Here is a 26,311-nt window from a genome sequence, read left to right on the forward strand (position 1 = left end):
ATACAAAGATGGTGGCACTTTTCCTTGTATTATATTGAGCATTGCTCGATGTTTTTGTTGTCGAGGAATTTGATGAATTGTTATCAAAGGAAGTGTCAAAAACATCCTGTCAGGCTAGCCACCGTGTATTATTATATAACTTCATACTGCATCAAAGTGCTAGCAACTTGGAACAGCAGACTTGTGGAATTATTCTATTATCTATAAAAGTCTGAAGTATTGTACAATCGTGACCCGGGTACTACCATACTTTGCAGCCTTTTGCATATAGACCTATCTCCAGATCCTAACTCCACCCAAGTCCCTTGATCAATTTTATTCCCTTAATCCATTGACACCCAAAGAGATGCCTTTGTGAACCCATTCCCAATTCCTCTTTTCTAAGTACTCCTTTTAACCCACATCTTCCTATTACTTACGAGCAGCAACTTGCAAGTCCCCCAAAACTCTCTCTACAATATCCCTTTTCTGAACATAATCCATGTTGTAATAATCCATCCAGACTTTGCGGCAAGACCATGTTTGGAAAAATGAATTTGTTACCCAAGTTGGTAATACGACAGATGGCTTTGGTGGCGGGCGGTTAGGATCAGGAGGAATAATCGCAGTCGAAGTAAACCCCCAGTATTCAAAAGTGGTATACTTAGTCTTGCGTGGATTGCGGGTGAAGGTTTTGATCTTCCCCGATAGGGTGAAACCATCTGGTGGAGGATCGCATTCGGGTCTCGGAACGGTGATGTACGGATCTTCTTTTCTTTTGGCGAGCCAACGACCAGATGGTAGGTCTTCCGGCTCTGGAAGTTGTTTGGTTGGTGCATGGATAACCTCGTTTTCGGTTGGAGATATCAGAGATAAATCTTCTAAATTAGAAGCACGTGTGATAGTCATAAGAGGTGTCGATTTTGTGACGCTACCAATTTGTGGTGTAACCTGCGCCTGAAGATGGTCGCTAGTCTGTGATGCAGTCTCAGTCGGTTTTGGGAGACCAATCCCGCTTTGTTTTGCAGTCGGCTGTCCGAAAACATCGCGAAGGGGTGATGCAGCAACTGCGCGGTTTGAAATTATTGCTGCGGGGGTAGGAGTCGCAAGTGCCAATGGACCTTTTGGACAAGAATCTTTGATACATCGGTAGGTACCTTCGCGGGTTGTAGATGCGTTTTTAAGGACAGAGATTGATACAACAAATTCATGGCCTTCGTCATTGAAGGTGGCCATCAATCGACGAATAGCAACTTCTTCATTGGTGCAGCGTTGCATAAGAGCCCAATCTTCTCCAGTATTCATAGTATTGACACTTCCACACTGCAGAACGATCTCTTGTTCATTGATTCTTACCCAATCAGCCTCGTTATATTCCTCGAGATCATGTACTGGTACGAGTTTGAGGTCCTTAGGGTCGATATAATGTGGCTCTTGTCTACCAAGTTGAAAATTTGTTGTGGCGTCATCGTTAATGCCGATTCTTCCATGAAGATTGCTCAAAAGGTGAGTTATGGTTTGATAATGACCAAAAAGCATTTGATTCTCTTCGGAAAATTCGACTGAAGCTTGATTGGAAGGAAATGAGTTATGGGAAGCAACTGCCTGACTTGGGCCCACGAGGGCTGCAAGACCAGTCGCGCTGATGAGGGTTGATAACAACATCTCGGAGTTGACTATCTGGTATGTGTGTGTAAGAGTTTGCGTATGAGAAGGAAGAAGAGTTAAACATGTACGTAGACAAGGCTTTATATATGTATATTTTGCTTTGGGAAATAAAAAGAAAAGGATCAACCACTTGTCATAACATCACCTTCCTTAAAGTTTAGCCATACTTCCAGTGAACTATCTACTATTGAAACTAAGATGTATGTAGCTTCATAGGTAGTAGATTGGTTACGGGATGAATTCTGTTATTTTCCTATCAAAACTCTTATAGCAGGATACTAGCATAGAACGTTCTTGCTCAAAATAACGACATCTATCGAACTATCAGATGGATGACTCTTCAAAGTCTTTGGAAAGCTAAAGAATAGTGAAAAAGGGAACGAATAGAGAAGTGATGGCCAACTAAGACTTTAGCTCAACGTCTGACGTGACTCCAGAGCTCTCTAGTTCTTTCCTAGCAAATTCTCGGCGCAAAATAGGTAAAGAGATCATCACTTGAGGTATATGTGTTCATCGATGAAACCACTGAAGAATCTAGAATGTCAAAATAGCAATGAAACTTGGTGAATTCAAAGGTTCCTTCAGTTCTAGATGATGCTCAATATTATCGTTGGTACTCACGATGATGAAAATGCATTGAGATCTGATATGGATCAATGATGAATCATCAAACCGTTGATCGTAAAATTAATAACGAAGCCCGGAGAATTTCGCTGGTGTGTCTAGCTAGTCTCTGAAAGGATTAGCGGAGGCTGTCATATATGCGATGACTAATACAAATTTCTTATCTTTCTTTATCAGTGAGTAACACACTGTGATGGAGACCTGTCTAATCGTCGGGGCGTAGATACTACCCCTCCATATAAAGAATGATTGCATGAAGTATAACTTCGTTAATATAAGGTAGCTGACTTCAGTTTATTTCCTATAAGTTCGGTAGGATATTGCAAGATATTTTTGATTCTTCTTTTCATTCTTTCCATCGTCGCATCTCTGTCACTTATCTTCGTCTTAATATCTCCACATTCACTCTACCGAGAAGCAAGTAGATAGGCAATATCAAGAGGAAGCTTACCATTTCTACATACACAAGTTTGGTATCAATGGCAGCGGGAATGGACGCAAAAACGGCAGAGCCAACTCTCCCCGAAACTTACAATGCATTCTTTTACGGCACTCTCGTAAGTCTCTCCCCCCCTCTCTCCCTGATTTTGAAACTCGCCTTTTGGCCTCCACCTTCTAGTCTTGCTCTACTTTCTTCGCCCTCTGTTCCTCTTCTGTCAATAACTCTATTCCTTAAATAGATGGCCCCCGAAGTTCTCTACCGCGTAATCTACGGTGCATCCAATCACCCTTCCACTTCTCTAACCATCACTCCCGCCCTTCTCCATGACTACTGTCGACATCGAGTTAGCTTCGCTGACTATCCAGCCATCATCTCTGAGCCAGGTCATACCGTCCGTGGTACCTACGTAACCGGTCTTACGCCCTCCAACATGCGAAACTTGGATTACTTCGAAGGATCTCAATATGAGCGAAAAGTAGTCACTGTAAAGCTCCTGGCCCCAAAGGATAAAAGTACGCACGGCGCCAATGCAATCATGGCCGAAGCTGTAGAAACAGGAGAAGAGAAAGAAGCGCAAACATATGTCTTTACAGATCTAGACGCTTTGGAAAAAGGAGAATGGGATTTTGAATTCTTCAGACGAGAAAAATTGAGAAATTGGGCGGATGAAAGTGAGGAGTATGCCGGTTTGTGAACACGCTCTTCTCGAAATGAAGGGGGAGATCTCACTAAATCCAGGAATTTAGAAGTTGATGCGAAGGCTGCGAAAAGCAACGAGACCGAAATTGGTATTCATGGTTTCCTTGATCAACCAGATCCTACTGGCGGGCGCGGCATTAAAACGGCTATGGGAAAGGAGTTGAAGGAGTTAACAGATAAAAAGAGAGAGGAAGAATGGATTTTGGAGGAAAAGAAGAGAATTGCAAGAGAGAGGTCTAAGTGCCAATGTACTATCGGATAAATGAGCATTCTTGGGCTGGTTTGGAATTTGGGAAAATGCATAAGATTGAATGTTGGTGCATTGGGTGCCTAGCATTTCGTTGTTAGTAAAAGAATTGTGGTTTTGCATAGAAGGTAGTTGGTTACATTTCCGTTTTTTCAGCACTGAAAATGGAGCACAGAAAGGATAGACTTAGAATTTGCAGACAGATGATACACATTCATTGCATAATCAAGCACTGGAAAATCCCAGTTTCCTAGCTATATCCTCTCTATAGCATTCTTTACCTGTCACTTGTTTGTAGCACCTCAGAATACATAAGCATATCTTTTGTTTTTTAACAAGTGTCATGAATTTCTTGAAATAGAAGGCTAGTTTACTACATCCAATAACTCCACCTCAATACATACACCCCCATCTATAAATGCGCCATCGCAATGCCCGAATAAAATGGAAAAGAAATCTATCCTCCGCTACCTTCCCTAATCTCCAAACTCCCCATGTAAAAATTACTTCATATCATTTCAAGCAGCCCACTGTCTCATCCACAACTCCATCCAGCTTCCATTAACCGGCTCCAACTGTCTCAAAGTCTCACTCTTGGCAACTGTCTTCTCTGTCTCCAAATTCGCAAGTGGTGCTCCCTTTGCCAACGCCTCGTAAAATTCCAAGAGTTTGATACCCCGATTCTGAGCGATTTCTCCACGCTCGGCGGATTCGCGGAGGAGGGTGACCCATTCTGCCCAGGAAACGATCTTGCAGTCTGCGCCGATTTGGGAGGTGAGGATGGGGAGATGGTGGACCAGGCTATGGAGGTAGGGTTAACGAGGTGGTAGAAGGGGTTTGGGTGGAGGATGAAGAGGAAGAGGGTTTGGAGAGGTCGGCTAGGTCGAGGATTATGTGGGAGAGGATGTCGACGGGGACCCAGTCAATACGGCTCATGGCTGCGAGGGTTGTGGGAACAGCTTTCATGTATTGGGACGTTGAGACGATCTAGGATGTTTTGTCAGGATTCTGCTTTTTTGATTCTTTACAAGGGAGGAGATAAAAACTTACAGTAGGGAACCATTCCTGGATATTCCATCTTCCTTTCTCTTTCCTCACAGGTCCAGATACCTGTCCAACACGAAGTACCTGTGTGCGTACACCACCAACCTTATTAGCTTCCGCCAAAAGCACCTCAGAGATAAGTTTCGATGAACCATATCCCATAGCCGCTGCATTCCAATCATCAATGATAAGTTCTGGAACAGGCTTTTCCCAGTTCTTTCCCTGCGTAACACCGATCGAAGAAATGAAGGATACAATAGCGTTATTCTTGCTTTGTGCTGCGAAATCAATAAGATTTCGTACACCTCGGATGTGAGGTTCAAAAGATGCAAGACTCAGGTTAAAGTCCACTTGCCATTGGTTGTGAATAATATGAGTGGCGTTTTTCAACAATTCATCATATGATTCCTGGTCGAGACCAAAGCGTGGTTGCGACATGTCTGTCTTGAAGAATGTGACTTTGCTGAAATCGGTGTTGAGACCATGGCTTGAGCTGGCTCCTCTTTGTCTCTCCTCACCGTTGACAGCTCTGTTAAGTGCATAGACTCTGGAGATGTGTGGTAAGGCGACCAAATCGTCGAGCATGTAACTACCCATAGATCCGGTACTTCCTGTCAAGATTACGGAAATCTTAGCATTTGCATCATGAGCAGTGGTACCGGAAGTCTTGCTTGGCAAGTCCTTGGCGTATTTCTCAAACATTGCTTGTCTCTCTTCGAAGTCGGTTTTGGAAGAATCTTCTTGGTTCTCTAATGGACGAGCAAGTTTGAAGACAACTGATGCAAGAGATTTGACCGTTGGGTTTTTGTAGATGGTACTAGCTTGTAGCTTCTCGGTCTCGACATTGTCCTTCTTTAAGGCTGATCGCAATTGTCTCAAAAGAGTAAAAACGAGTAAAGAATCGAATGATCCGCTTGCAAAGACGTCCTCATCGACACTAAGCTCATTAACGCTAGCTATCTTAGCAACCAAATCCTTCAATGTGGATGTCAATGATTCCAAAGAACTAGTATCGAGGTTGCTATCATCGCCACCTTCTGTGTTGGCGAAGAGCTCTTCGATTTCTGGTTCGTAAAGTTTGATTGTTGCTGCACGTTGAACAGTGCCCTTTCCAGCGCGCAAGAATGGCTTCTCGGGTTTAGCGAACATAACAAAGCCATCCTTGATTTGACCGTGAGTTGGCGAGCCTTTGTTTGCAGCGTCGATGAAAGGTTGGATGCGAGAAATCAAATCCTTTTTATTGTCTTCGGTTACTTCCACCGGGTCGATCAACTCGATGATGACAGCAGGTTGGAACCGAGCTTGACCAACAATGATTGCTGAGCGGACTAATTCGTGTTCGTTGATAGTTTGTTCCATTGTGACAGGATTTAGCTTCTCGCCGTTTGAGAAGACAATGATATCATCTGCTCTGCCCCGATAGAGCCACATGTCTGATTTTGTGGGGTGTTTGGAATATAAATCATTTGTAGAAATTTCATTGAGCTCGGGGAAGGTATGGAACATTCCTTGTAACTTTTCAAACTTTGAATCTCGAACAACAAACATTTCATAGAGACCGTCACCTCTCTCAACAAATTTGAGACCATTGTCGGCGTGAAATTTGAAATATCTCCAATCTTCTCTTCCTGCCCAGATGAGTGCGAAAAGGCCAGCTTCTGTGCTTCCAATCAAATTCTGCAGAACTGTGATCTTGGTAAGGATATCTCCAGCTTTTTGTCCAACTGGTCCACCGCCAAAGCAAACGAACTTGATGTTTTTCTTTTGAATCAACTCTAGACTCGAGGGAGAGAATGCAATTTCTTCGACTGTTGATGGAGCAAGCATCATAGAATCAATGCCAGCATGCTCGACCATATCGTCCACCAAACTGGAAGTTACTGGAACTGATGGTGATGCCAATACAATTTGGATATCGTGAAACAATGCGCTGAAAAGATTTATAAAAACACCGGCAGCATGGAAAGCTGGGAAACTTGAAAAGGCTTTAGATCCTTTCCACAAATCCGAGTGAAGGGCTTCTCCATTTTCGCATTTCACCAAGCTTTGTGCGTCCATCACGGCACCTAAAGCATGTCGAAGAACGATAGGTTTAGGAAGACCTGTTGACCCAGATGTGTGCAAGACAAGAGCAGGCTCTTGAGATGCCTCTGCCCATGTCTTATTGTAGGCATAATGTGAAACTGGTGTTTCGTCGAGGAAGAAGTCGAGTTCTGGACAGTCGAGAACAGTCATAGGACGGACCTTAAGGACTTCACGGATATTGCCAGTACTGTGGCTGGGTAATAACCAAATGTTACACTCGGCTTGTTTTATGACATTGAGATGTCCTTCGACACTATTTCTTGGGGAATTGAGGAGGATCTTGTAGCCTGCTTTGACGAGTGCTATGGCAAGGATTTGATATCTCAGATCCCCTTCAAAATAGTTAGCACGTAAGCTTAAAGCGATCAGATATATGTTTTAGACTTGCCTGGACCAACATATCCTATGGATGGGAAGTTCTCGCCCTTTCCAAGCAATTTCTCAATCCACCAAGCAGCTCTGTTCACTGCATTGGCGAGGCGTCTTTGTGATACTTCGACGAAACCATCTACTGCTTTGGTGGTCCTCGCATAAGAATATATAATACGATTAGGATCGCTTACAGCCTTTTCGTCAACCAAGGTTGGTAGTAAACGCTGTCCGTAAGCTGGAGTTTGTCTTTGAACGGAGCCCATGTTTATGTGGTAATGTATAATAATTCAAGCAATAAAGAGGAAGATTTGTATAGTTTATTATTATTCGGAGTAAATATTTCAAGTTTATTGTAAAGTCGTAGAAAGATGATGATAAAATGATAATGATGATGGAGTGAAAGAAAGACTTTGATACTCAGGATTGAGATGATACTTATATCTCCAGAGCCCCCTATAAATTGGAGACTTTTCACCCATCTCATGAATGAACGACGACATATCTCACCTCCATTGACACCCACCCACACATACTAAAGATTGTAGTGTCTTCGATGGTTAATTGTGTTCCGATCCGCCTGGCGGGTATATCGGGACTTACGACATGATCCATACAAAATTCAACAAAAGCTCTCACTAATAACGGCTGTGGCGTCCGTCAAGCTTTGCCTAAGAACCGCGGGAAAAATGCGCCGCCCGTCAAGATGATTAATTAACTCACCGTTTCGATTGAAGCCAGCATCAGCCTTGAAGTGATGATGCAAAAGATCAGATGTGGAGTTTGTTGATGGAAATTTGCCGATCTACCCTCTCCCAACCCATACAAGCTTCTCGAAGCTTTTACAGACAAGGTCGCCGTGATAGTTATGCAAACAGTGCGAAGTGCTCTTAGGTACTAACGCCGGCAATCAGAAAAAGATATCGGCGTTGTCACACAACATGGTGGGTCAATCATCGAAGAAATTACCAGAATTCAGATCAAACTGGATCAAGAGTTCGTTACCACAAGAAAAGATCGGTAGTTGTTCACGTGATATTGCCGAGAGAATCCCGTTGGTATATTGGAGAGACTGAGAGTAAAACCTTTACTTGATATGATGGAATGAACTACCAGATGTAACCCACCTGCCTGCATGAATACTTGAAATGCTGCTCAGTGCTTCGTATACCTCGGACGATGGGTGATTGATTAACGAATCGTCCTGGTATCATATATTGCGCACTGAGTACGAAGCATCGGTTCCTCAATCTATGGTTATTAATAAACCCTTATCCACTCACAAAGTGAAGTAAGTTTAGACGACGTCATTCACACACGAGTTTGGTTCGTCTGTAATGCAATGTGGATGACCCCATATATGCACTCGATTCTTTTCTGCATGGAAGGGTAAGACAACGAATAATCAATGTGAGCGGAAGAAGTAATTGACTTTCGGATCCAGAGCGGAAATATCGGCAATATGTATACATCATCAACACACACAACGTCGGATTGCAGTGGTTGCAAAAGCATATTTGATATTGATGCAGATGTACCCCCTGAAACATGCGCTATATCGATGCAATATGATCATCAAAGCGTAAGAAGGATTCACAAGAGCAACCGTAAAGCCATAGACAATCTGCGTTCAATTAGTCTACGCACTTTTGACATTTCCGGTGGCTTTTTGAACGAATGATATTTGGTTTTACAAACATGATCTTGTGCCAGCATAACGCTTTCCGATACCAATCCCCTCGAATATTCACATAATATCGTATTATTTCTATCGTCTGCCGTCACAACCGAGCTCTTCATTCAAACCAGGGAAGGCTTCTTCTTAATACCCAGTGCAGCAGCATGATCTTTTTTCTTTTTTACAACTCGTTTGAAGCTGGGAGGTGGCATCGCTAATGCCTCCTCTTTGGTAATCTTTGGTGCTGGTCCTGCACCGACATCATCAGCATCATCCTCTATAATTTCTTCCATGGCCTCCTGTCTCCTCATAAAAGCCCTTCGAGCCGCTTCTTCGTCTTCTCTTTCCTGTCTTTCTCGTTCCGAGTCAACATTTTCTCGTGTTACAGTGACCTCGGTTCCATCCTTTCCGACCCGTTCATTCCTTGCGTTTCTTGTGCGAATTTCATCCAATGCATCGGCGACAGCCATTTCCGTTTTTGCTTCTGCTGTTTTGTCCTCTAACTCTTGCATAGCATCTCGCTCTTGTTCCTCTCTTTCCAGACGATCCAGTCTCTCCTCATCGCTTTCTTGAAGGCCACCTCCATTCACACGCCACGGTTCGGTATTTCTTTTCGCGCCGCGCTCGCACTGATAATCCATGTTCTTGGGATCCGTCTTGAAGGTGATTTCGCCAGAACATCTTGTACATTTGATGTAAAACCTATATATTGAGATTGCCAAGTATTTCTCCTCCGTAGTTTCTTTGCGCGCATTGAACTTCCGCCCTTTGTAGATATATTCTCCACAAGCCGTACATTTCATGGGAAATGGTGCCATCAAACGAACTGTCTGTACTTTTGGTCCAACTTGTTTGGGAGCGCGCGACTTAACAATTTTCGAAGGATCGAAATCGGGTGGGTAATATTTGGTGAGAACTTTTCGCTCGGACATCTTGAATTAAGCTGCTGTAGTTAATCTGTTTGTGATCGTAGTAGGTTTGCAGGTGTCCAATGTGGATGAGAGTAGTTTCGATTCTGAGTTGGCGATGCAATGATGGATGACAGGTGAGAGACAAGACAAGGCGACGAAGTTCTGGATCAAATTGATAGCCCAGCCCAGTATGCGTTATGTAAGCCTTTATCGCCTGGCCTCGTGAAAATCATTGATAAAGATCTCAGCCTCGCGTCACCCCACGCGACTGCCTCGCTATGAAAACAAACAATAAACCTAATTTTGTACCCCTTCGTAATTAATACCCTTTGACATTGATCACAATAATCTTGAAGTTTGATTGTATGGGTACAATTTACAATAAGATATGGAGAAATTCTTGAGAGATTGGCGGCAGGATGCTATGAACAAGCACCAATACGACTCGGCAATATTTATTGGAGATAAATTGCTAGCTATAACAAGTACTACTTCTTCCGTACTCCTCTTAACTACTTGTTGGTTCTGACCATTCTATAGAAAGTGATAAAGATGCTTTTTGGCTTGCACAAGTGCACTTCTCCACGGGAAACTATACAAGAGCTCAGAGTTTCCTCACCAAACAAGACTTAATAGCTCGAAATCCGTCTTGCCGATACCTTGCAGGCCATTGTCTGATTAAACAATCGAGATTTGAGGAGGCTTTGAATATACTCGGCGAAAAGAACCCTACACATTTAATATCAACAGCCGGTCACAATAGAAAAAAATTACAACATACGAGAGGTCATGCTCGAAATGGATCAACAACACAGAGCAGTCGGCATAGACAGGACGAAATGGCAAAAGATGAAGCGGCGAATGTGAAATTCGAAGCTGCCATGTGCTTTCTACGAGGACTTTGCTATGCTAAACAAAATGCTTTCGATAGAGCGAAAGAATGTTACAAAGATGCTGTTCGAATAGATGTACAATGCTTCGAAGCATTCGAGCAGCTTATGAAGAACTGCCTAATGTCACCAGAAGAGGAATGGCAATTTTTAGAATCTCTAGATTTCGATACCATATCCGTTACGGACGATACTTCATCTTCTCAAGAAGCTGCCGAATTCACAAAAATGCTTTATACTACTCGACTTTCGAAATACAAGAACCCAGCGGCTTTTACAACAGCGACAGAAACACTTTCAACACATTACAATCTTGCTACAAATCCTGATCTTTTATTGTCTAAAGCGGATCTGTTTTTTACACAATGTAGGTTTAAGGATGCTTTAGCTATCACAAATTCTATTCTCGAGGAAGACAAATACAATTTTAGTATATACCCTCTGCATTTAGCATGTCTGTACGAATTGCAACTGAAGAATGCTCTGTTCCTTGTAAGTGCCATGGCCCTCCTTTTGTTTTAGCATAATTAGATTCTCGACTTTTCATTCATAGCTCGCAATGGCGCATCTTTTGGGGATGGACGTAGGATGGCTCAATCTTTTTCGAGGACCTTCTAAGGAATTGTTATGATATTCCATAAATGCTGACATTATATTGACAGGTATCACACGATCTAGCGGATAATCATCCAGAAGAGCCCTGTACATGGCTTGCCGTGGGAATATATTATTTGGCCATAAACAAAGTCGCTGAAGCTCGACGTTATTTCAGCAAAGCTAGTATGATGGATCCTCATTTTGGACCTGCTTGGATTGGATTTGCCCACACTTTTGCAGCAGAAGGAGAACATGATCAAGCAATCTCAGCATATTCGACAGCAGCAAGACTTTTCATGGGCACTCACTTGCCCCAACTATTTCTAGGCATGCAAAATCACATGCTAAACAATATGACTCTAGCCGATGAGTTCTTGAAAACTGCATATGAACTCTGTAAAACCGATCCATTACTCTTAAACGAGATGGGAGTAGTATTCTATCACCAAGAACGGCTCGAAGATGCTGTCTTAATATTAAGGAAAGCTCTCGAAATTGCTGAAGAGATTGACAGTGATCCACAAGCTTGGATATCCACTCGCTCGAATCTCGGTCATGCATATCGACGTCTTCATCAATGGGATGCTGCTTTGGCAGAATTTAATGCAGTACTTCGGCAGGGCGGAAAAGATCCGGCTATTTTTTGTGCCAAGGGTTTGGTATTAATGGAGCAGAGGAAACCTTTTGAAGCCGTTTTGATGTTTCACGAGGCACTTGCTATTTCACCTCAAGATGCTATTGCCACCGAATTGCTTAATAAGGCCTTGGAAGAAACGGCTATTCATGGTATCAACGGTAGTAGGATTTTTGATGATGAGGAAGATGAAATTGAGAGGGAATTATCATTGAGGAAAGATGAGGTTTTGGCAAATTTGAGACCAAGCAGAATGAAAGGGAAGGGGAAGTCGAGGAGCAAAGTGGTGGTAGATGAAGTAAATTCAATGGAGCTTAGTGATGGTGATTAGTATTCTTTCGGCGGATTGGTTAAGGATCTGGGGTTTGAGAAAAGTAGAAACGAGAAGGAGAGGTCTGAGATGGAAAAGTCTCGCTTCTTTACACTTGCGGGCGTTTTATTTCTCTTTTAGGGGCGTATTATGGTGCGACGGAAGGTAATTGGGACAATGGCAGAACAAATGGGTAAAGAGGGGGTAACATGCATTTTAAATGGCGTATAGCATTTGAAACTTGATCACCTGTTCGCTAATGAAGGATGGTTGTTGATCAATCTAGATATACACTTACATGGGGTATTAATCAATTCAAGGGTTGTAGTAATATACACGAACCTACAGATAATAAAGAGTGGGTGATATCCAAGTACTTTTCCGCCGAATTCCTAAACTCATGTGCCAAGCACCCTGAAGCCCGAATCGTAAATCATAAGTTCGTGCTCTCAGTCCTCTCATTCCTTCCGTCTCCATCCCATTTCCCCCCCTTGACTCCATATCTCCACCCTAAATACCCTAGAACCCCCATCGCGCTCCCTGCACTGATACTACCAACTCTCACCCTCCAATCCACGAGAGACCCAGATTTGAACTTCCAAAGAGCACCAACTATCATACCCCCATACATCCAATCGTCAGATTCCATCTGTCCTTTGTTTTCTAAAAGACGCCAGCTGCGATCCTGATATTCGATATCGGTGCGCCCGTACATACGTGCAATAGTTGCGAGGGTGAGGAGAGAAGTGACGCCGAGAGTGTTAGTGCCCATGGAGCGGAGATTGAGAAGTTGGGAGGGAAAGGATAAAGATTGGGAGCGGGGAAGTAGGGATGCGGGTAAGGGAAGTTTGCGGTAGATAAGGCTGCTGGCGGATATGAAGGGGGTGAGGAAAGCGGCGGTGGGGGGACCGCGAGTGAGGATGTGGGTCCAGAGGATAAGTCCGGAGTGAGGTTGGTCCTCGGCGTAGGGGGGGTGGGGCCAGTAGCGGGACATTTTGAGAGGGGATTGAGGGGTGAATTATAGGATAGGCGGGAGTGCTGTTTAACAATAGCCTTTATCGATGTTTAGGGGGTCGGAAAATTGGAGTTTGATCAGGTAGTGTTGCATTTATATTTATCGCTCGATGGGGCGGACTTCAACAACCCTTGCAGCCTTACTCTGTCGGATAGTGGAATTTCGCTAAATGATATGGGAAACGGAGATTTAGAGGAAGATTATTGTCCGGCATGGGGTTTCTTTGATGCCGATGCCACTTCTGTTGATATCCGAAGCCGTGAATGTAAATTCGGGATTTGAAGAAATGCGCATTAGAGATAGTGGATGCGATGAGTTTGTCTTTCCTGGATAGTGAGTATTGGGAATGTTGTATAGTATCAAAGTATTGCTCTCGTTGAACAATGAGGGGTAGGTAGCCTGATATCAGCCATGATGTTTTGGGGGTGTCACTTTGTCTTTGTTACCTTTCGGATCTTAGCTCGATGATAAGCTTATATAGCAATTGCTGTGTAAACACATCAGCAGCTTGAAAGAAACGTCTTCATCGTCATAATACAGTCGATTCACTTGAATGGTACTTCGTATCTTACACCAGCCTCATAGAGTGAGACCATCTCCTATTCTCTATTCCTGAGTTAATAGATTCAACAAGTGGGAGGTATGAGTTTGATGAGGCTCGGTTTAGTAGTGAAACCGAATGTTTATGCCTCTGAAAATCAAACAATAATACGAAAGCGAAGTACTTCGTTAGCATATTGCCTGATCTGGGAAAGTCGCTGCTCACAAGTATAGGTATATGTAGAGGTAGAGGTAAGATGACAACAAGAGCCTAATAGGCGGTGGCTTTGAGACTGTCTCTCCGACCACCCAGCCATCGCTGAACTTTGGAATGCGGGAGTAAATCAACCGTCTCAAATTTCAGAACATCATTGCTCGTTCCAGCCCACCGCGTCCGTCTTTTCTGTACATTGGATACCGGTATTCAAAGAAGAATATGATATGCTAAAATTAGAAAGTGTTAGCATCAATCTTCCAGCGGCTCTTCAACATGAAGAAACGGATTGATGCCGCGGTGAATTAACCTTACCCCCACATCCCGCAATTCGGCACGATCTGGGGAAGATCTTCTCCACATAACCTTAGATACTTGCGTAGTTCCGCGGCTATTAATAGCTACTAGATAGCAAGCCTGGCTTTTGAAGACCTCCTCCTTATCATATCAATTTGCTTCGACATCTAGTTTCTCATTTCATCATTTTGTCAGAGTTTCAGGAAATTATATACAGACATGAGTACCTTGAGTTTACCCAGAAAGCTCTGGGAGCATCCCAGCCCCAAAAATACAGCTATGTATAAACTGATGCAGGAAATCAATCACAAACACAATCTTCAGATTGATGTAATTTAAGCTACCTTTTTTCCCGTCGATGACATACTGATTGATAACTTCAGAACTTCTGGGATCTCTGGCAATATTCCACCACTCACCGAGCTCAATTCTGGGACCTAGCTTTCCAATACCTCAATCTAATCTATAGCGGCTCATACACAACCGTCGTTGATGAGAATGCCCCCATAGATTCTATACCGCATTGGTTCTCGGGTGTATATATGAATTTTGCTGAAAATATATTGTATTCGCGAGTATCCGGTCATGCATCGTCTCACAGAGGTACAATTGGGAAAGAAGATAACAAGATTGCTTTGACTGAGGTTCGAGAGGGAGGAACTGAAATACGTGATATTAGTTGGGGAGAGTTAAGGAAAGGCGTAGCGGAATTAGCTAGTGCTATGAAGGAACATGGTGTTGGGATCGGTGATAGAGTGGTGGTTGTGGCTAGTAATTCTTTTGATACTTTGAAGGTTTTTCTGGCTGTAGCATCGCTTGGGGGTTTGTTTAGTAGTAGTTCGACGGATATGGGTGTTCAAGGTGTTTTGCAACGGGCTTTACAGGTTGAGCCAAAGGTATGTCTCGCGTTTGCAGATAAAACATGTGACGCGTAGAAAGTTAACACACATACAATAGTATATTTTTATGGATGATTGGGCCGTCTACAATGGCAAGACAGTTGATCTTCGCGAAAAGATGATCGCGATTGTTCATGGAATGAAAGATGTCAAAGAGTTCAAAGGAATGGTTTCTGTGCCTAGATTTCAAACACCCTCAGATATCTCCGACATTCCTCGCACCCAAAGTCTATCTACTTACCTCTCAAAATCTACATCTCAACTTCTTACTTTCGCAAAAACAGCATTCCACGATCCTTTCTTCATTGCGTATTCATCCGGTACCACTGGAACACCAAAATGCATCGTCCATTCCATTGGTGGCGCAATCCTCAGCGCAGCTAAAGAAGGAACTCTCCATCTAGAAACTGGCCCTCATTGTACGGCCCTTCAATACACAACAACAGGATGGATAATGTATTTTATGTCCATCTCCAATCTACTTACCGGATGTCGCATAGTTCTCTATGACGGAAGTCCCTTTCAGCCCGATCTCACTACTTTTGTAAAACTCCTCGGCGATTTAAAGGTTACGCACTTCGGAACATCTCCAAAATGGATGGCAGAAATGCAGAAAAATGGGATTGTGCCGAAGGATGTGACGGATCTTTCGACTTTGCATTCGGTGACGAGTACGGGTATGGTATTGTCGGATCAGCTTTTTCAATGGTTTTATGATGTAGGATTCCCGACAAGAGTGCATTTGGCTAATATTTCTGGAGGAACGGATATTGTGAGTTGCACCGTAATCTAGGTATGTTGATTATGAGTTTGCTGATAACTTGAAGGCAGGATCCTTTGGCCAAGGAAATCCCCTGACTCCAGTCTATGTTGGAGGAACTCAAGGTCCTAGCTTAGGCACACCTATCGCAGTTTACGATGCTCTCATCGAAAGCGGACAAGGCGTTGAAGTTGAACATGGCACACCCGGTGAACTGGTAGCTCCCCAAGCTTTCCCTAACATCCCCGCCTTCTTTTTCCGCGACCCCAGTGGTTCCTTGTACCATTCCTCCTACTTCTCGAAATATACCCACGTCTGGACTCACGGTGATTTCGTATCCATTCACCCCGTAACTCACAACTTACATTTTCACGGTCGAGCGGATGGTGTTTTGAACCCTAGTGGTGTTCGTTTTGGCAGCGCGGAGATATATAGTATTATTGAGAAATATTTTGGGAAGGAAATTCAAGAGAGTTTATGCGTGGGACAGAAAAGAGAAGGGGATGAAGACGAGAGGGTGATGTTATTTTTAGTAATGAGAGAGGGTGAGAAATTTACCGAGAGGTTGAGAGAAAAGGTAAAAGAGGTAATCGGAAGGGAGTTAAGTAAAAGACATGTTCCAAGGTGGATTTTCGAAGCCCCAGATATTCCTGTGAGTTCATCTTGTCAAGTCTGAAAAAATCTGTTACCCTGTGCCGCACATTTAAACTAATCTCCTACCCACTTATCTAGACAACAGTAAATCTGAAGAAAGTCGAACTTCCCGTTAAGCAAATCGTATCGGGGAAGATTATTAAACCAAGTGGTACATTGCTGAATCCAGAGAGTTTGAAATTCTTCTATCAGTTTGCGAAGGTAGAAGAGCTTTTTAGGGGGAAGAGAGAGGGGATTAAGAACGAGGTCAACAGAGAGAGTAAATTATAGAGAGACATATAGAGAGACATATCGGAGATTAGAAAGATTGTGGAATGGACACTGGAGTATAGATTGGATTATTAAGTGGTTGAGGTAGATTTGGTTCTTTTTCTCAAGCTTCTTTATAACATTTTTACATTGCGAATAGGAGTTTCAAAGTAGAACGAGCATTATTTCTTTCAATTGATAGAGGGAAGTAGAGGATTGAGAATAGATATGTTGATGGCTGCAAAGAGACATTTTTGTCAGCACAAAATATCAAACTCCCAAAACTTACAGCCCAAGCAGCAAAGCATAAACCCACGAAAAGAGATGCTATTGGATGCAGCACGTGGTATTATCGTATTTAACAGTTTCTTAACCAAATTTACTCATAGGAGTTAAAATAAGCTAGACGTTTATTTCTTTATTCATTTTTCTGAAAAGATGAAGAAAAAGGGTAGTGACATCTCACCCGCAGGCACATCGTCGGAACCTCAAACCCACATCCATACTTTAAACCCACCTAAATTTCACGCTGTTACACCATTTGAAACCCCAAACAATTCAATAAAAAAACAAACACACTTCCTACCCTGACTCTGTCATCCGGTGCCGTCAAAAGAAGAAATAAATAACATTACAACCCCACCCCATCCCGTCCCGATTGTTCCAGCTCCTTCATTGCGCAGAAAATGACATTTGATGATATCAAGCGAGCTCCAAGAATCATCATCGAACCAAGCGGTTACTATGTCCTAGGCGTAGTATCCACGACGATAGTCAACTCATCTTCCAACTCTTGCGGTTGAGGAGCTGAAATTTCATCTTGCTGAGCCGCCTTCAGCCGTTTTCTTACTTACACTCGGATTCTCACTATCGTGAACTCTCTTCATTGGATTACTCATAAAATTGTCGAATCAAGTATGGTCGAGTTCTCTTTCTGTGTTTTGTTGAATTGTTTTTGGTTGCTCTATTTCATGTACACACGAATCCTCTATATTATCATCTTTTCCTGTTGAGCTACTTGTAAGATCATCGAAAAAGGTATGATTGAGTTTTGTATTTTGCTGAAGCGTTTTTTGTGGCCCTGGTTCATGTACACACGAATCCTCGATATCACACTCTTCCTTTGCTGAACCACTCATAAGACCATCGAAGAAGGAATCGTCGACCTCCCCTTCCACATCTATTAAAGAAATGCCCATATCACTATTGCAGAACGGCGGAACGATCTCAGGGACTGGAGACTGTTCGACTTGGCTACCTATTATGGCCTCATGACCCTCAAAGTTCGAGCTAGTGTGGTTGTATATATTCTAGCTGGCACAATGGCCTGAAAAGACCAAGAATTCTTCTTCCAAGATTGCGGTGGATTCCCAGGAATCTAACCAGTTTTCATTGATCTGTATACTCTGCCCGTCCGTCAACCCTCGATAATACTCAGTGTCACGGACCAACTGAATATGGTGAAGATGAGCGTCTTTGATGACCTCAAAAATAATCTTTGGGTTAATTTCAGGGCCTTTTGAAACCATTTCCCCAGAGATGCATTCCTCCAATGTTTGGATAGTTGTCGTTCTGACTTCTTCTTCTACCAACGATTGTGGAATGTTTCCCATTGAAGATGTCAATTTTTCTGCAAGCTCAAGTCGCTGTGCGGTAATCTCCATGAGCATTTTGTTCAAATCATCCAAGTGCCGACTTATCTCGTCTTTGTTAGCTTCCCCCTTATTCTTCTCCTTCTTCTTCTCTTTCCTGCATGTTTCGAATCGCTCTTCGATTTCATCTGCAATTTTCATAATTTTCATATTCGAGGGGAAGTTCTCCTCATGAGCTGTTTCCAATCGCTTTACGAGCACATCTTCCATCCTCATATATTTCGTATTTAAGGCAGATATTTAAGTAGCATATTGCTCATCGAGGAGCTCCTTGACCGCCAGGAGGCCCGGGTGAGTAATTTCTCGTACAGTACTTCCGGCCCTTTACTTTGAAGATTTCTGAGTTTCTTGAGTGTTTTTTGCATAACCTCAGACAATCCCATTTCTGATATAGCCATTGCGGATGAACTAATGTCATTGAAAACCCATTCAGGAACGAATATTCCTTCTCTAGGCTCGGATTCAGGCTCTTTTGGAAGATCTTGTTCGTCCGTTTCTTCTTGGATTTCATTCCCTTGATCGTCACTCGAACAAGACCCTTGACTGCTATCTGAGTTTGCTATCTTTTTTCCCTTCCCCCCAGGCGGATGGTCAGCTGGTGAAGTTGCCCTTTTGGAAAGAAATAGAACCTGAGGTATTCCGAGTTTTTTGAAATCACCGTCGTGTATCTCGGATCCTATCTTCTCTTTACACAGCTCTAAGTCTGTCAAAGGGTTCTGGAGCTTCGCATTCTCGTTGATTCCATCAATTGGCTTCAAATATTCCACCCCTGTGTGGATTGCCCGGCCAAATCTCAATAGGTCTGAATTTTGCCAGCCTTTCAAGTTGATCATAGCCGTGTCTTCTGAGGGCAACAATTTTTTGAACTCTGAGCTGGCAAAACTGCCGTCAAAATACCATCCCCATCCAGAATCTTTGGTCCCTCGCAGGAAGATTTTCTCTACATCTACGGTTCAGCAAGCTGTCTTGTTTAAATCTGACTCTATGCATCAGCAATGGCAGACAGCAATTCTCGTATTCAGATATACCTGTTGCACAGGAGAGCTTAGAAATCACAGAATTTCGAAGGTTTTGATGCCTGCAATGAGCATCCGGTACCAGTGCTACCGTCAGATATGAACCATCCAATGCCAGGTGGCATTCAGAAATCTCATTACGCGTCCATTTATCGAAAGAGGATTTTGGAAACTTGTAGTCGAGGCGTGAGTATTTGCTCTGGCTACCAAATCTCCATTTCACAATCGAAGGTGGGTACCGTGGATCACACTGAGCCGATGATGTTAACGGCCGCTTACCCAAAGCTCTCTACGATTATACTTAGTGGATATATCAAAACAAGACAAAGTGCCGTTGGTTATGATATAGAGCATGATTATTTTCAGATTGGGGCAAGCAGGTACCTATCTTATCAAGAGCCGGGCTTGTGTCAAATTCAATTCAATCATCAGATGAAGTAAAAACTAACAAACAGATGTGCTTTCCGTTGTGTAAAGCAGCAGTAAGAAGTATCACGTGGAAGACTAGTAAGGATAAACGCGGGGGATTTGCCAAGGGATGACAGTTCGGGGTTCGGCAGAAATCATACCGGATTCCAAGAGTAGATATATCTTGAGTGGAAGGAGTGAGAATTGTCAAGTCCTGAGAATTCAAACCCCATTACCCCAATACAATCGAGACGAAAATGCCGCAAGAAATTTACAATGTTGCCTCGAGCGATGTTCGAAAGGCCATCGACTCCTTGATTTTTCAAATGGTCCATATCAAGGATGAATCTGGGAAATTTCTATTGAAATTGGAAGACGGCAGAGTTATAGATACCAAAGGATGGCAAGGTTGGGAGTGGACTCATGGTATTGGACTTTATGGTCTTTGGAAAGATCACTGCCTCACCGGTTCTCAAGAATCCTTAGAGATCATTGAGAAATGGTTTCAAAATCGCTTCGATGAAGGAGGAACTACCAAAAATATCAACACAGTGGCCGCGATGCTAACGCTAGCATACGTTTATGAAGAGAAAAAGGTTAATAGGTTCTTGCCATGGTTAGAGAACTGGGCAGAATGGGCGATGTATGAGCTTCCACGAACAAAATATGGTGGAATGTCACACATGACATACAACTCGACCAACGCTCAAGAATTGTGGGACGATACACTGATGATGACGGTTCTACCATTAGCGAAGATTGGGAAAATCTTGAATCGACCTCATTATGTGGAGGAAGCAAAAAGGCAATTTCTCCTCCATATCAAATATCTATTTGACACCAAGACTGGATTATTCTTTCATGGGTGGACTTTTGCAGATGGAGGACATAATTTCGCAAAGGCATTGTGGGCGAGAGGTAACTCTTGGTTAACAATCGTCATTCCAGAAATGTTGGAATTGCTCGATTTGCCAACCAATGATTCATTTCGTATTCATCTTATCGATACTCTGGAAGCGCAGTGTCAAGCATTGGTTCAATATCAAGAAGACGATGGTTTATGGCGTACACTTCTGGATCAATCTGCTGATACGGGATCTTATGTTGAAAGTTCTGCCACAGCTGGATTTGCATATGGTATATTGAAAGCATTAAGGATGCGATATATAGAAGGGGAGGAATATCAGAATTGTGCGATTAAAGCCATAAAAGCTGTGTTGGGAAAAGTTAATGATCAAGGAGAATTACTTGATGTCAGCTTTGGGACAGCAATGGGTCATACCTTACAGCATTACATTGATATTGATAGGACAAGTATGCCATATGGTCAGGCTATGGCAATAATGGCATTGGGAGAATTTTCGAGGGTTTTTATCTGATCACCATTAATTTATCTCATTTTTTTTGTTGGGTATAGATTTTGTAGAAATCTAGAAAATCACAGAGGAAATGGAAATGTGATCCGTGTCACCCTCTAGATATAGATTAGCGTGTACGCGTCTGAAACCCCAGCATGTGCTTATAATTCTATCCATGCATCGTCCATGTGACAACTACAACCACCAAGCCGAAACATTCAACATTCAACATTGAACCTCCGAGGCAATTCTTATCCGTCAACATGGAAAGTCTAGCTAGCAATCTTTGCTTTTACACATGTTTTTAGATGTATGATAGTCAGCCACGGCTTCAGTGCGCCTTGCAGAGAGCCTACAACAATTTCATTCATGAGGAAGGAGTACTTAGGTACGGCCCTCCTTTGGAGGAATTTAAATTCGATCGTCTGTCTTTATCCAATCGACTTGCTCCTTCGGTGTGGCGCGATTCGAGCTTGCGCGTAAAGCGGTGTCGTTGATTCAGAAAAGCTAATATTCTCCGAAACATGCAACGCTGGCTTTTGGCTAAGCTTTTTCGGCAGGTGTCATTGAGACAGATTGATATTCGGAATTATTAGCCGTGGCATGAAGGCGCAGGAACAAAATATACGGTTTGAAAAGGCCCGAGATTTTCAACAAGGCTATTTTACCCCCCCTTTTACCCCGCAAATGAGAGGCGGATATTCGAGTATTTCTTAAGCCGCAAAAACTTTTATCCCATCTCATCTCATCTCATGATATCCACAATGCAGGTCCCAACATGCCCCCTAAACAAGTATGCTAACCCCATACCTGGATAGGATAGGTCTATGGGAGTTGTATGGAGGCCTTGTTAATCCAATCATCTTGTTCGATCATGCGCTGAGGAGCCTGGGATGGTACATACCTTGTACTACTATCACCAGATGGCGAATGTAACCTTCAAATTTGAGGTCGAGTGCCGTGTTCAGGAAGACCTGAAGATTAGATTCAGATTGTTATTCCCCGATGGACTCTTTTCCCTAAATTTTACCGCTTGTTCACTGTCGATCTTTTCCTTTCATCTCTTCTGCAAGGCAGGCATCAAACTATCAATGAATTTGGAAGACACAAAAGAGATGAACTTTCCAAATAATGAAACGTTACCGGAACGGAGTATCATTCCATGAAGGCATGTGCCTTCTTTTTTTCCTCGGTAGCTTCCCTCAATCTCTTTTTTTACCTCACGATCTTCCCCACACTCATCTCCGGTAGCTGAATTCCCCTTGTCGCTGTGCTCATGAGATGTGAGAATCATGTTCGCTATCGCTACATGTGCCATGTATCGAAAGGATCTTGTGCTGGTTTTTGCAGCCCTCGAAGTAACTATACAGGGGCGAACCGAGTATTTTGGCATCAAAATTTTGTTATGTTTCCAGGCAATCAATCAGGTATTGGAACGTATCTGAGTACTCATACTACCAAATTTCTCCTATATAAAAGCTTCATCTGCTACTTTGCTACATCCCATTCTTTTGTACAACCAACCATCACTCCTTTTGTATGTACCGTCTTATGAATATGATTTTCTTCACTTCATTTTGGATCATTTTTGGTCTCATTTCTTCATGTCTCGGTCAAGCCTATTGGTATGAGACAATTGCCCATCAGGGAGTCGCTCCTTATAATCCCCAAGGAACTGCATATCAAGTATTCAGAAATGTAAAGGACTTTGGAGCCACAGGTACATACTCGTCGCATCTTTAGATGCCAAATACTGACTATTAACAAAGGCAACGGTGTCACCGATGATACAGCTGCAATTAATGCAGCAATTGCGTATGGATCTCGCTGCGTAGAAGGAGTTCCAGGGGTTGGATGTGCATCTGCCACTAACTCCCCAGCTGTGGTGTATTTTCCTGCTGGAACTTACTTGATCTCATCTCCTATTCTTCCATACTATATGACCCAATTGATTGGAAATCCAAATGCTTTACCAACCATCAAAGCCACTGCTGGTTTTGTAGGTCTAGCACTTATTGATGCGGACCCTTATGGATCATCTGTACCGGATTATGGAACTACGAATGTATTCTATCGTCAAGTGCGAAACTTCATCATTGACACTACAAATATGCCGGCTACTTCTTTGGCACGAGGGATTCATTGGCCAACATCTCAAGCAACTAGTCTTCAGAACATGGTCTTTAATCTCAACAAAGCGAGTGGTACTTTGCATCAAGGTGTTTTCATAGAGAATGGTAAGTACTGATATTCAATCCTGTAATACATATCACTAACAGAATACTGTAGGCTCTGGTGGATATCTGAATGATCTCATCTTCAATGGTGGTCAATATGGCATGAATGTTGGATCACAGCAGTTTACCTCGCGAAACCTAACATTTAACAAGTAAGATTCTCGCTTCCAGAAATACTACCAAACTAATCATCATAGTTGCGGGACCGCTATATATCAACTTTGGGGTAATTTCCCTTTCATCTTTCTCTAATTACAATACTAACAATTTTAGATTGGGGGTGGACATATATGGGATTATCAATCAACAACTGTGGTGTTGGTCTTGATATGTCTGATGGTGGCTCTACAGCACAACAAGTTGGATCAGTAACTGTCATCGACAGTACTTTCTCCAATACTCCTATCGGTATCCTTACTGCTCGAAGCAGTACATCACTTCCTCTTACTGCTGGAAGTCTAGCCATCGAAAATGTGGCTTTCACTAACGTACCGACCGCCGTAGAAGGTGCAAATGGTGTATCTTTAGCAGGAAGCACTGGTTCCATAACAGTCGCTGCTTGGGTGCAAGGTAATACCTACAGCCCTACAGGTCCCACTTCAACTCAAGGTGCAACTTCTGCTTTCCCTCGTCCAGCATCATTGCTCAGCGGTACAAAATATTACACTCGATCTAAACCTCAATACAACACTCTTGCGGTCACTCAATTTGCTAGTGTTCGTACAGCCGGAGCTAAAGGCGACGGAGTAACAGATGATTCAGCTGCCATTCAAGCAATCATCACTTCTGCAACTGCTGCTGGTAAAGTGGTATACTTCGATTCCGGTATTTACAAAGTAACCACCACAATTTCCGTTCCAGCAGGTGCACGAATTGTCGGAGAAACTTATCCCGTAATAATGGGATCCGGGTCCTTCTTCACCAATATGGCCGCTCCTCAACCAGTTATCCGAATCGGATCCACGAGTGGCGAAACCGGTATTGTAGAGTGGTCAGATATGATTGTATCGACTCAAGGCGCCACAGCAGGAGCAACACTCATCCAATGGAATCTCGCATCTCCATCTACCACACCTTCTGGAATATGGGATGTTCATACCCGAATTGGTGGGTTTGATGGTAGTAATTTGCAGGTTGCTCAATGCCCTACTACAGGCACTCAACCGAATACTAATTGTATTGCTGCGTTTATGAGTATGCAAATTACTAGTATTGCGAGTGGATTGTATATGGAGAATGTATGGTTGTGGACTGCGGATCATGATATTGATGATGTGATTGATACTCAGATTTCTATCTATAGTGGAAGAGGATTATCGGTTGAGAGTACCACTGGAAATTTTTGGTTGTATGTATCTCCTATCCTTGTCGTTTATTGCAGACTTACTAAGAATCATCTAGGATTGGAACAGCTGTGGAACATCACGCACTTTATCAATATCAATTCGCCAATACTCAAAATGTATTTATGGGATATATCCAAACAGAAACCCCGTGAGTGTCTTTTCCAATTCCATGCCATCTTTCAATACCCTTTCCATTTCCCCATTATTCGCCCCCTTCCACTCCTTCCAATCCTCTAATACCATTTCCCCTTCTACCCTCTTCCACTCAACCACCACCCTAACCACCAAAAGTTACTACCAACCCGTCCCCCAAGCAACCTCACCCTTCCCCCCAGTCACCACCCTCAACGACCCCGATTTCTCCACCTTCTGCGCCGGTAAATCTGCCACCTGTTACGACGCCTGGGGATTACGCATCTTAGATTCTAAAAACATTCTCGTATACGGCGCTGGTTTCTATAGTTTCTTTAATGATTACAGTCTTAGTACGTTTTCCCTCTTCTATCTCCCCTCTCCTGTCTCCTCTCCCCACCCCCCAAACTAACACCCCCTCCCTCCCTCCCCAGCATGCTCCAACCACACCAGCACGACCTACAACAGCAACTGCCAGACCCAAATCTTCGGCATCGACGAAGGCGGGTCCGCGACGGAAGTTTATTCCGGTTCGACGGTCTATGTGTATGGATTGAATACGTTGGGGGTGGAAAGTATGATTGATATGGATGGGGAGAGTGTGGCGAGCTATACGGCGAATGAGAATGTTTATGGGGCGAATGTGGTGCGGTTTGTTAGTTAGTCGGGGTTGGTGTTGGTGTTGGGGGAAAGAGGTGGGAAAGGGGAAGGGGCGAGGGGTAAGAGTGATTTGTCAATATAATAGGGATTTTTGTATATATGATATATAGTCTATTTCATTCAATCACTAACTAGGTGTCAAACAAGATATCATCTCGCTTATACTCAAATCTTCAAAATCAGAAGTGGAAACTTATCATACACACAAACAAGACTTCATATTGCAATCAACAGCCTGTAATTATAATCCAATATAATGAATTCAATTCCATTTCATCATCTTCGGATCTTTGAATGGTGGTCTTACATTAAGAAATTTAAATAAGGGTTGAATAACTGGGACGAAAATCGATACGGCCGGTGAAATGGTACATAGAGCTCGCTAATTGAGCGGAATGTTAAGGGAGGGGACTGGTAATAATTTATCTCGAGAGTAATAACCAGGCACAAAAGAGTGTATGAAATGAACAAACACAACCTAGAAAAACAGTTTTCAAAAAGCAAAACCAATTACAATTAATCATACTAGCAAAGTTCTGTACACATAACAAAAACATCCAATATCATTTCTCAATCCCACAATTTTCCAGAACCATAAAAACCCCAAATTAACAAAACTCACCCGCCCACGCACCCTTCCACCCTTCCCCCAAGCCACCCCTAGAACCTCTCCCTCATCTTCCTCCTCTCCATCTCC

General features: G+C 43.0%; 10 protein-coding genes across 10 annotated transcripts; 5 read left to right on the plus strand and 5 right to left on the minus strand.

Moving 5' to 3' along the window:
- Positions 1–411: 411 nt before the first annotated feature.
- On the minus strand, positions 412–1,644 carry Bfra_004500 (uncharacterized protein; the record flags this gene model as incomplete). Its single annotated transcript, XM_037334902.1, has 1 exon — positions 412–1,644. One exon carries the CDS (start codon positions 1,642–1,644, stop codon positions 412–414), a length of 1,233 nt encoding a protein of 410 aa, XP_037193436.1.
- Positions 1,645–2,750: 1,106 nt separating this feature from the next.
- Positions 2,751–3,674, plus strand: Bfra_004501 (putative disease resistance protein; the record flags this gene model as incomplete). The annotated part of the gene is made up of 3 exons (XM_037334903.1): positions 2,751–2,828; positions 2,952–3,399; positions 3,460–3,674. 3 exons carry the CDS (start codon positions 2,751–2,753, stop codon positions 3,672–3,674), a joined length of 741 nt encoding a protein of 246 aa, XP_037193437.1.
- A 503-nt stretch (positions 3,675–4,177) lies between these two features.
- Bfra_004502 (putative nrps-like enzyme protein) lies at positions 4,178–7,423 on the minus strand (the record flags this gene model as incomplete). Its single annotated transcript, XM_037334904.1, is given in 4 exon segments — positions 4,178–4,460; positions 4,480–4,646; positions 4,710–7,120; positions 7,183–7,423. The coding sequence occupies 4 exon segments, from the start codon at positions 7,421–7,423 to the stop codon at positions 4,178–4,180; spliced, it is 3,102 nt and encodes a 1,033-aa protein (XP_037193438.1).
- A 1,534-nt stretch (positions 7,424–8,957) lies between these two features.
- Positions 8,958–9,767, minus strand: Bfra_004503 (putative mrna splicing protein yju2 protein; the record flags this gene model as incomplete). The annotated part of the gene is made up of 1 exon (XM_037334905.1): positions 8,958–9,767. One exon carries the CDS (start codon positions 9,765–9,767, stop codon positions 8,958–8,960), a length of 810 nt encoding a protein of 269 aa, XP_037193439.1.
- A 367-nt stretch (positions 9,768–10,134) lies between these two features.
- Positions 10,135–12,198, plus strand: Bfra_004504 (putative anaphase-promoting complex subunit cut9 protein; the record flags this gene model as incomplete). Its single annotated transcript, XM_037334906.1, has 3 exons — positions 10,135–10,231; positions 10,287–11,128; positions 11,299–12,198. 3 exons carry the CDS (start codon positions 10,135–10,137, stop codon positions 12,196–12,198), a joined length of 1,839 nt encoding a protein of 612 aa, XP_037193440.1.
- Positions 12,199–12,610: 412 nt separating this feature from the next.
- Positions 12,611–13,171, minus strand: Bfra_004505 (uncharacterized protein; the record flags this gene model as incomplete). The annotated part of the gene is made up of 1 exon (XM_037334907.1): positions 12,611–13,171. One exon carries the CDS (start codon positions 13,169–13,171, stop codon positions 12,611–12,613), a length of 561 nt encoding a protein of 186 aa, XP_037193441.1.
- A 1,291-nt stretch (positions 13,172–14,462) lies between these two features.
- On the plus strand, positions 14,463–16,826 carry Bfra_004506 (putative acetoacetyl- synthase protein; the record flags this gene model as incomplete). The annotated part of the gene is made up of 5 exons (XM_037334908.1): positions 14,463–14,573; positions 14,627–15,139; positions 15,201–15,914; positions 15,970–16,554; positions 16,635–16,826. 5 exons carry the CDS (start codon positions 14,463–14,465, stop codon positions 16,824–16,826), a joined length of 2,115 nt encoding a protein of 704 aa, XP_037193442.1.
- Positions 16,827–17,716: 890 nt separating this feature from the next.
- On the minus strand, positions 17,717–19,447 carry Bfra_004507 (uncharacterized protein; the record flags this gene model as incomplete). Its single annotated transcript, XM_037334909.1, has 4 exons — positions 17,717–18,095; positions 18,189–18,668; positions 18,767–19,298; positions 19,402–19,447. The coding sequence occupies 4 exons, from the start codon at positions 19,445–19,447 to the stop codon at positions 17,717–17,719; spliced, it is 1,437 nt and encodes a 478-aa protein (XP_037193443.1).
- Positions 19,448–20,138: 691 nt separating this feature from the next.
- On the plus strand, positions 20,139–21,260 carry Bfra_004508 (putative glycosyl hydrolase family protein; the record flags this gene model as incomplete). The annotated part of the gene is made up of 1 exon (XM_037334910.1): positions 20,139–21,260. One exon carries the CDS (start codon positions 20,139–20,141, stop codon positions 21,258–21,260), a length of 1,122 nt encoding a protein of 373 aa, XP_037193444.1.
- A 1,536-nt stretch (positions 21,261–22,796) lies between these two features.
- On the plus strand, positions 22,797–25,618 carry Bfra_004509 (putative glycoside hydrolase family 55 protein; the record flags this gene model as incomplete). Its single annotated transcript, XM_037334911.1, has 8 exons — positions 22,797–22,959; positions 23,009–23,476; positions 23,529–23,628; positions 23,674–23,702; positions 23,750–24,824; positions 24,878–24,970; positions 25,114–25,307; positions 25,389–25,618. The coding sequence occupies 8 exons, from the start codon at positions 22,797–22,799 to the stop codon at positions 25,616–25,618; spliced, it is 2,352 nt and encodes a 783-aa protein (XP_037193445.1).
- Positions 25,619–26,311: the final 693 nt, after the last annotated feature.

The sequence above is a fragment of the Botrytis fragariae genome (genome assembly GCF_013461495.1).
Source record: "Botrytis fragariae strain BVB16 chromosome Unknown tig00000050, whole genome shotgun sequence".
Taxonomy (NCBI): Eukaryota; Fungi; Ascomycota; class Leotiomycetes; order Helotiales; family Sclerotiniaceae; genus Botrytis; species Botrytis fragariae.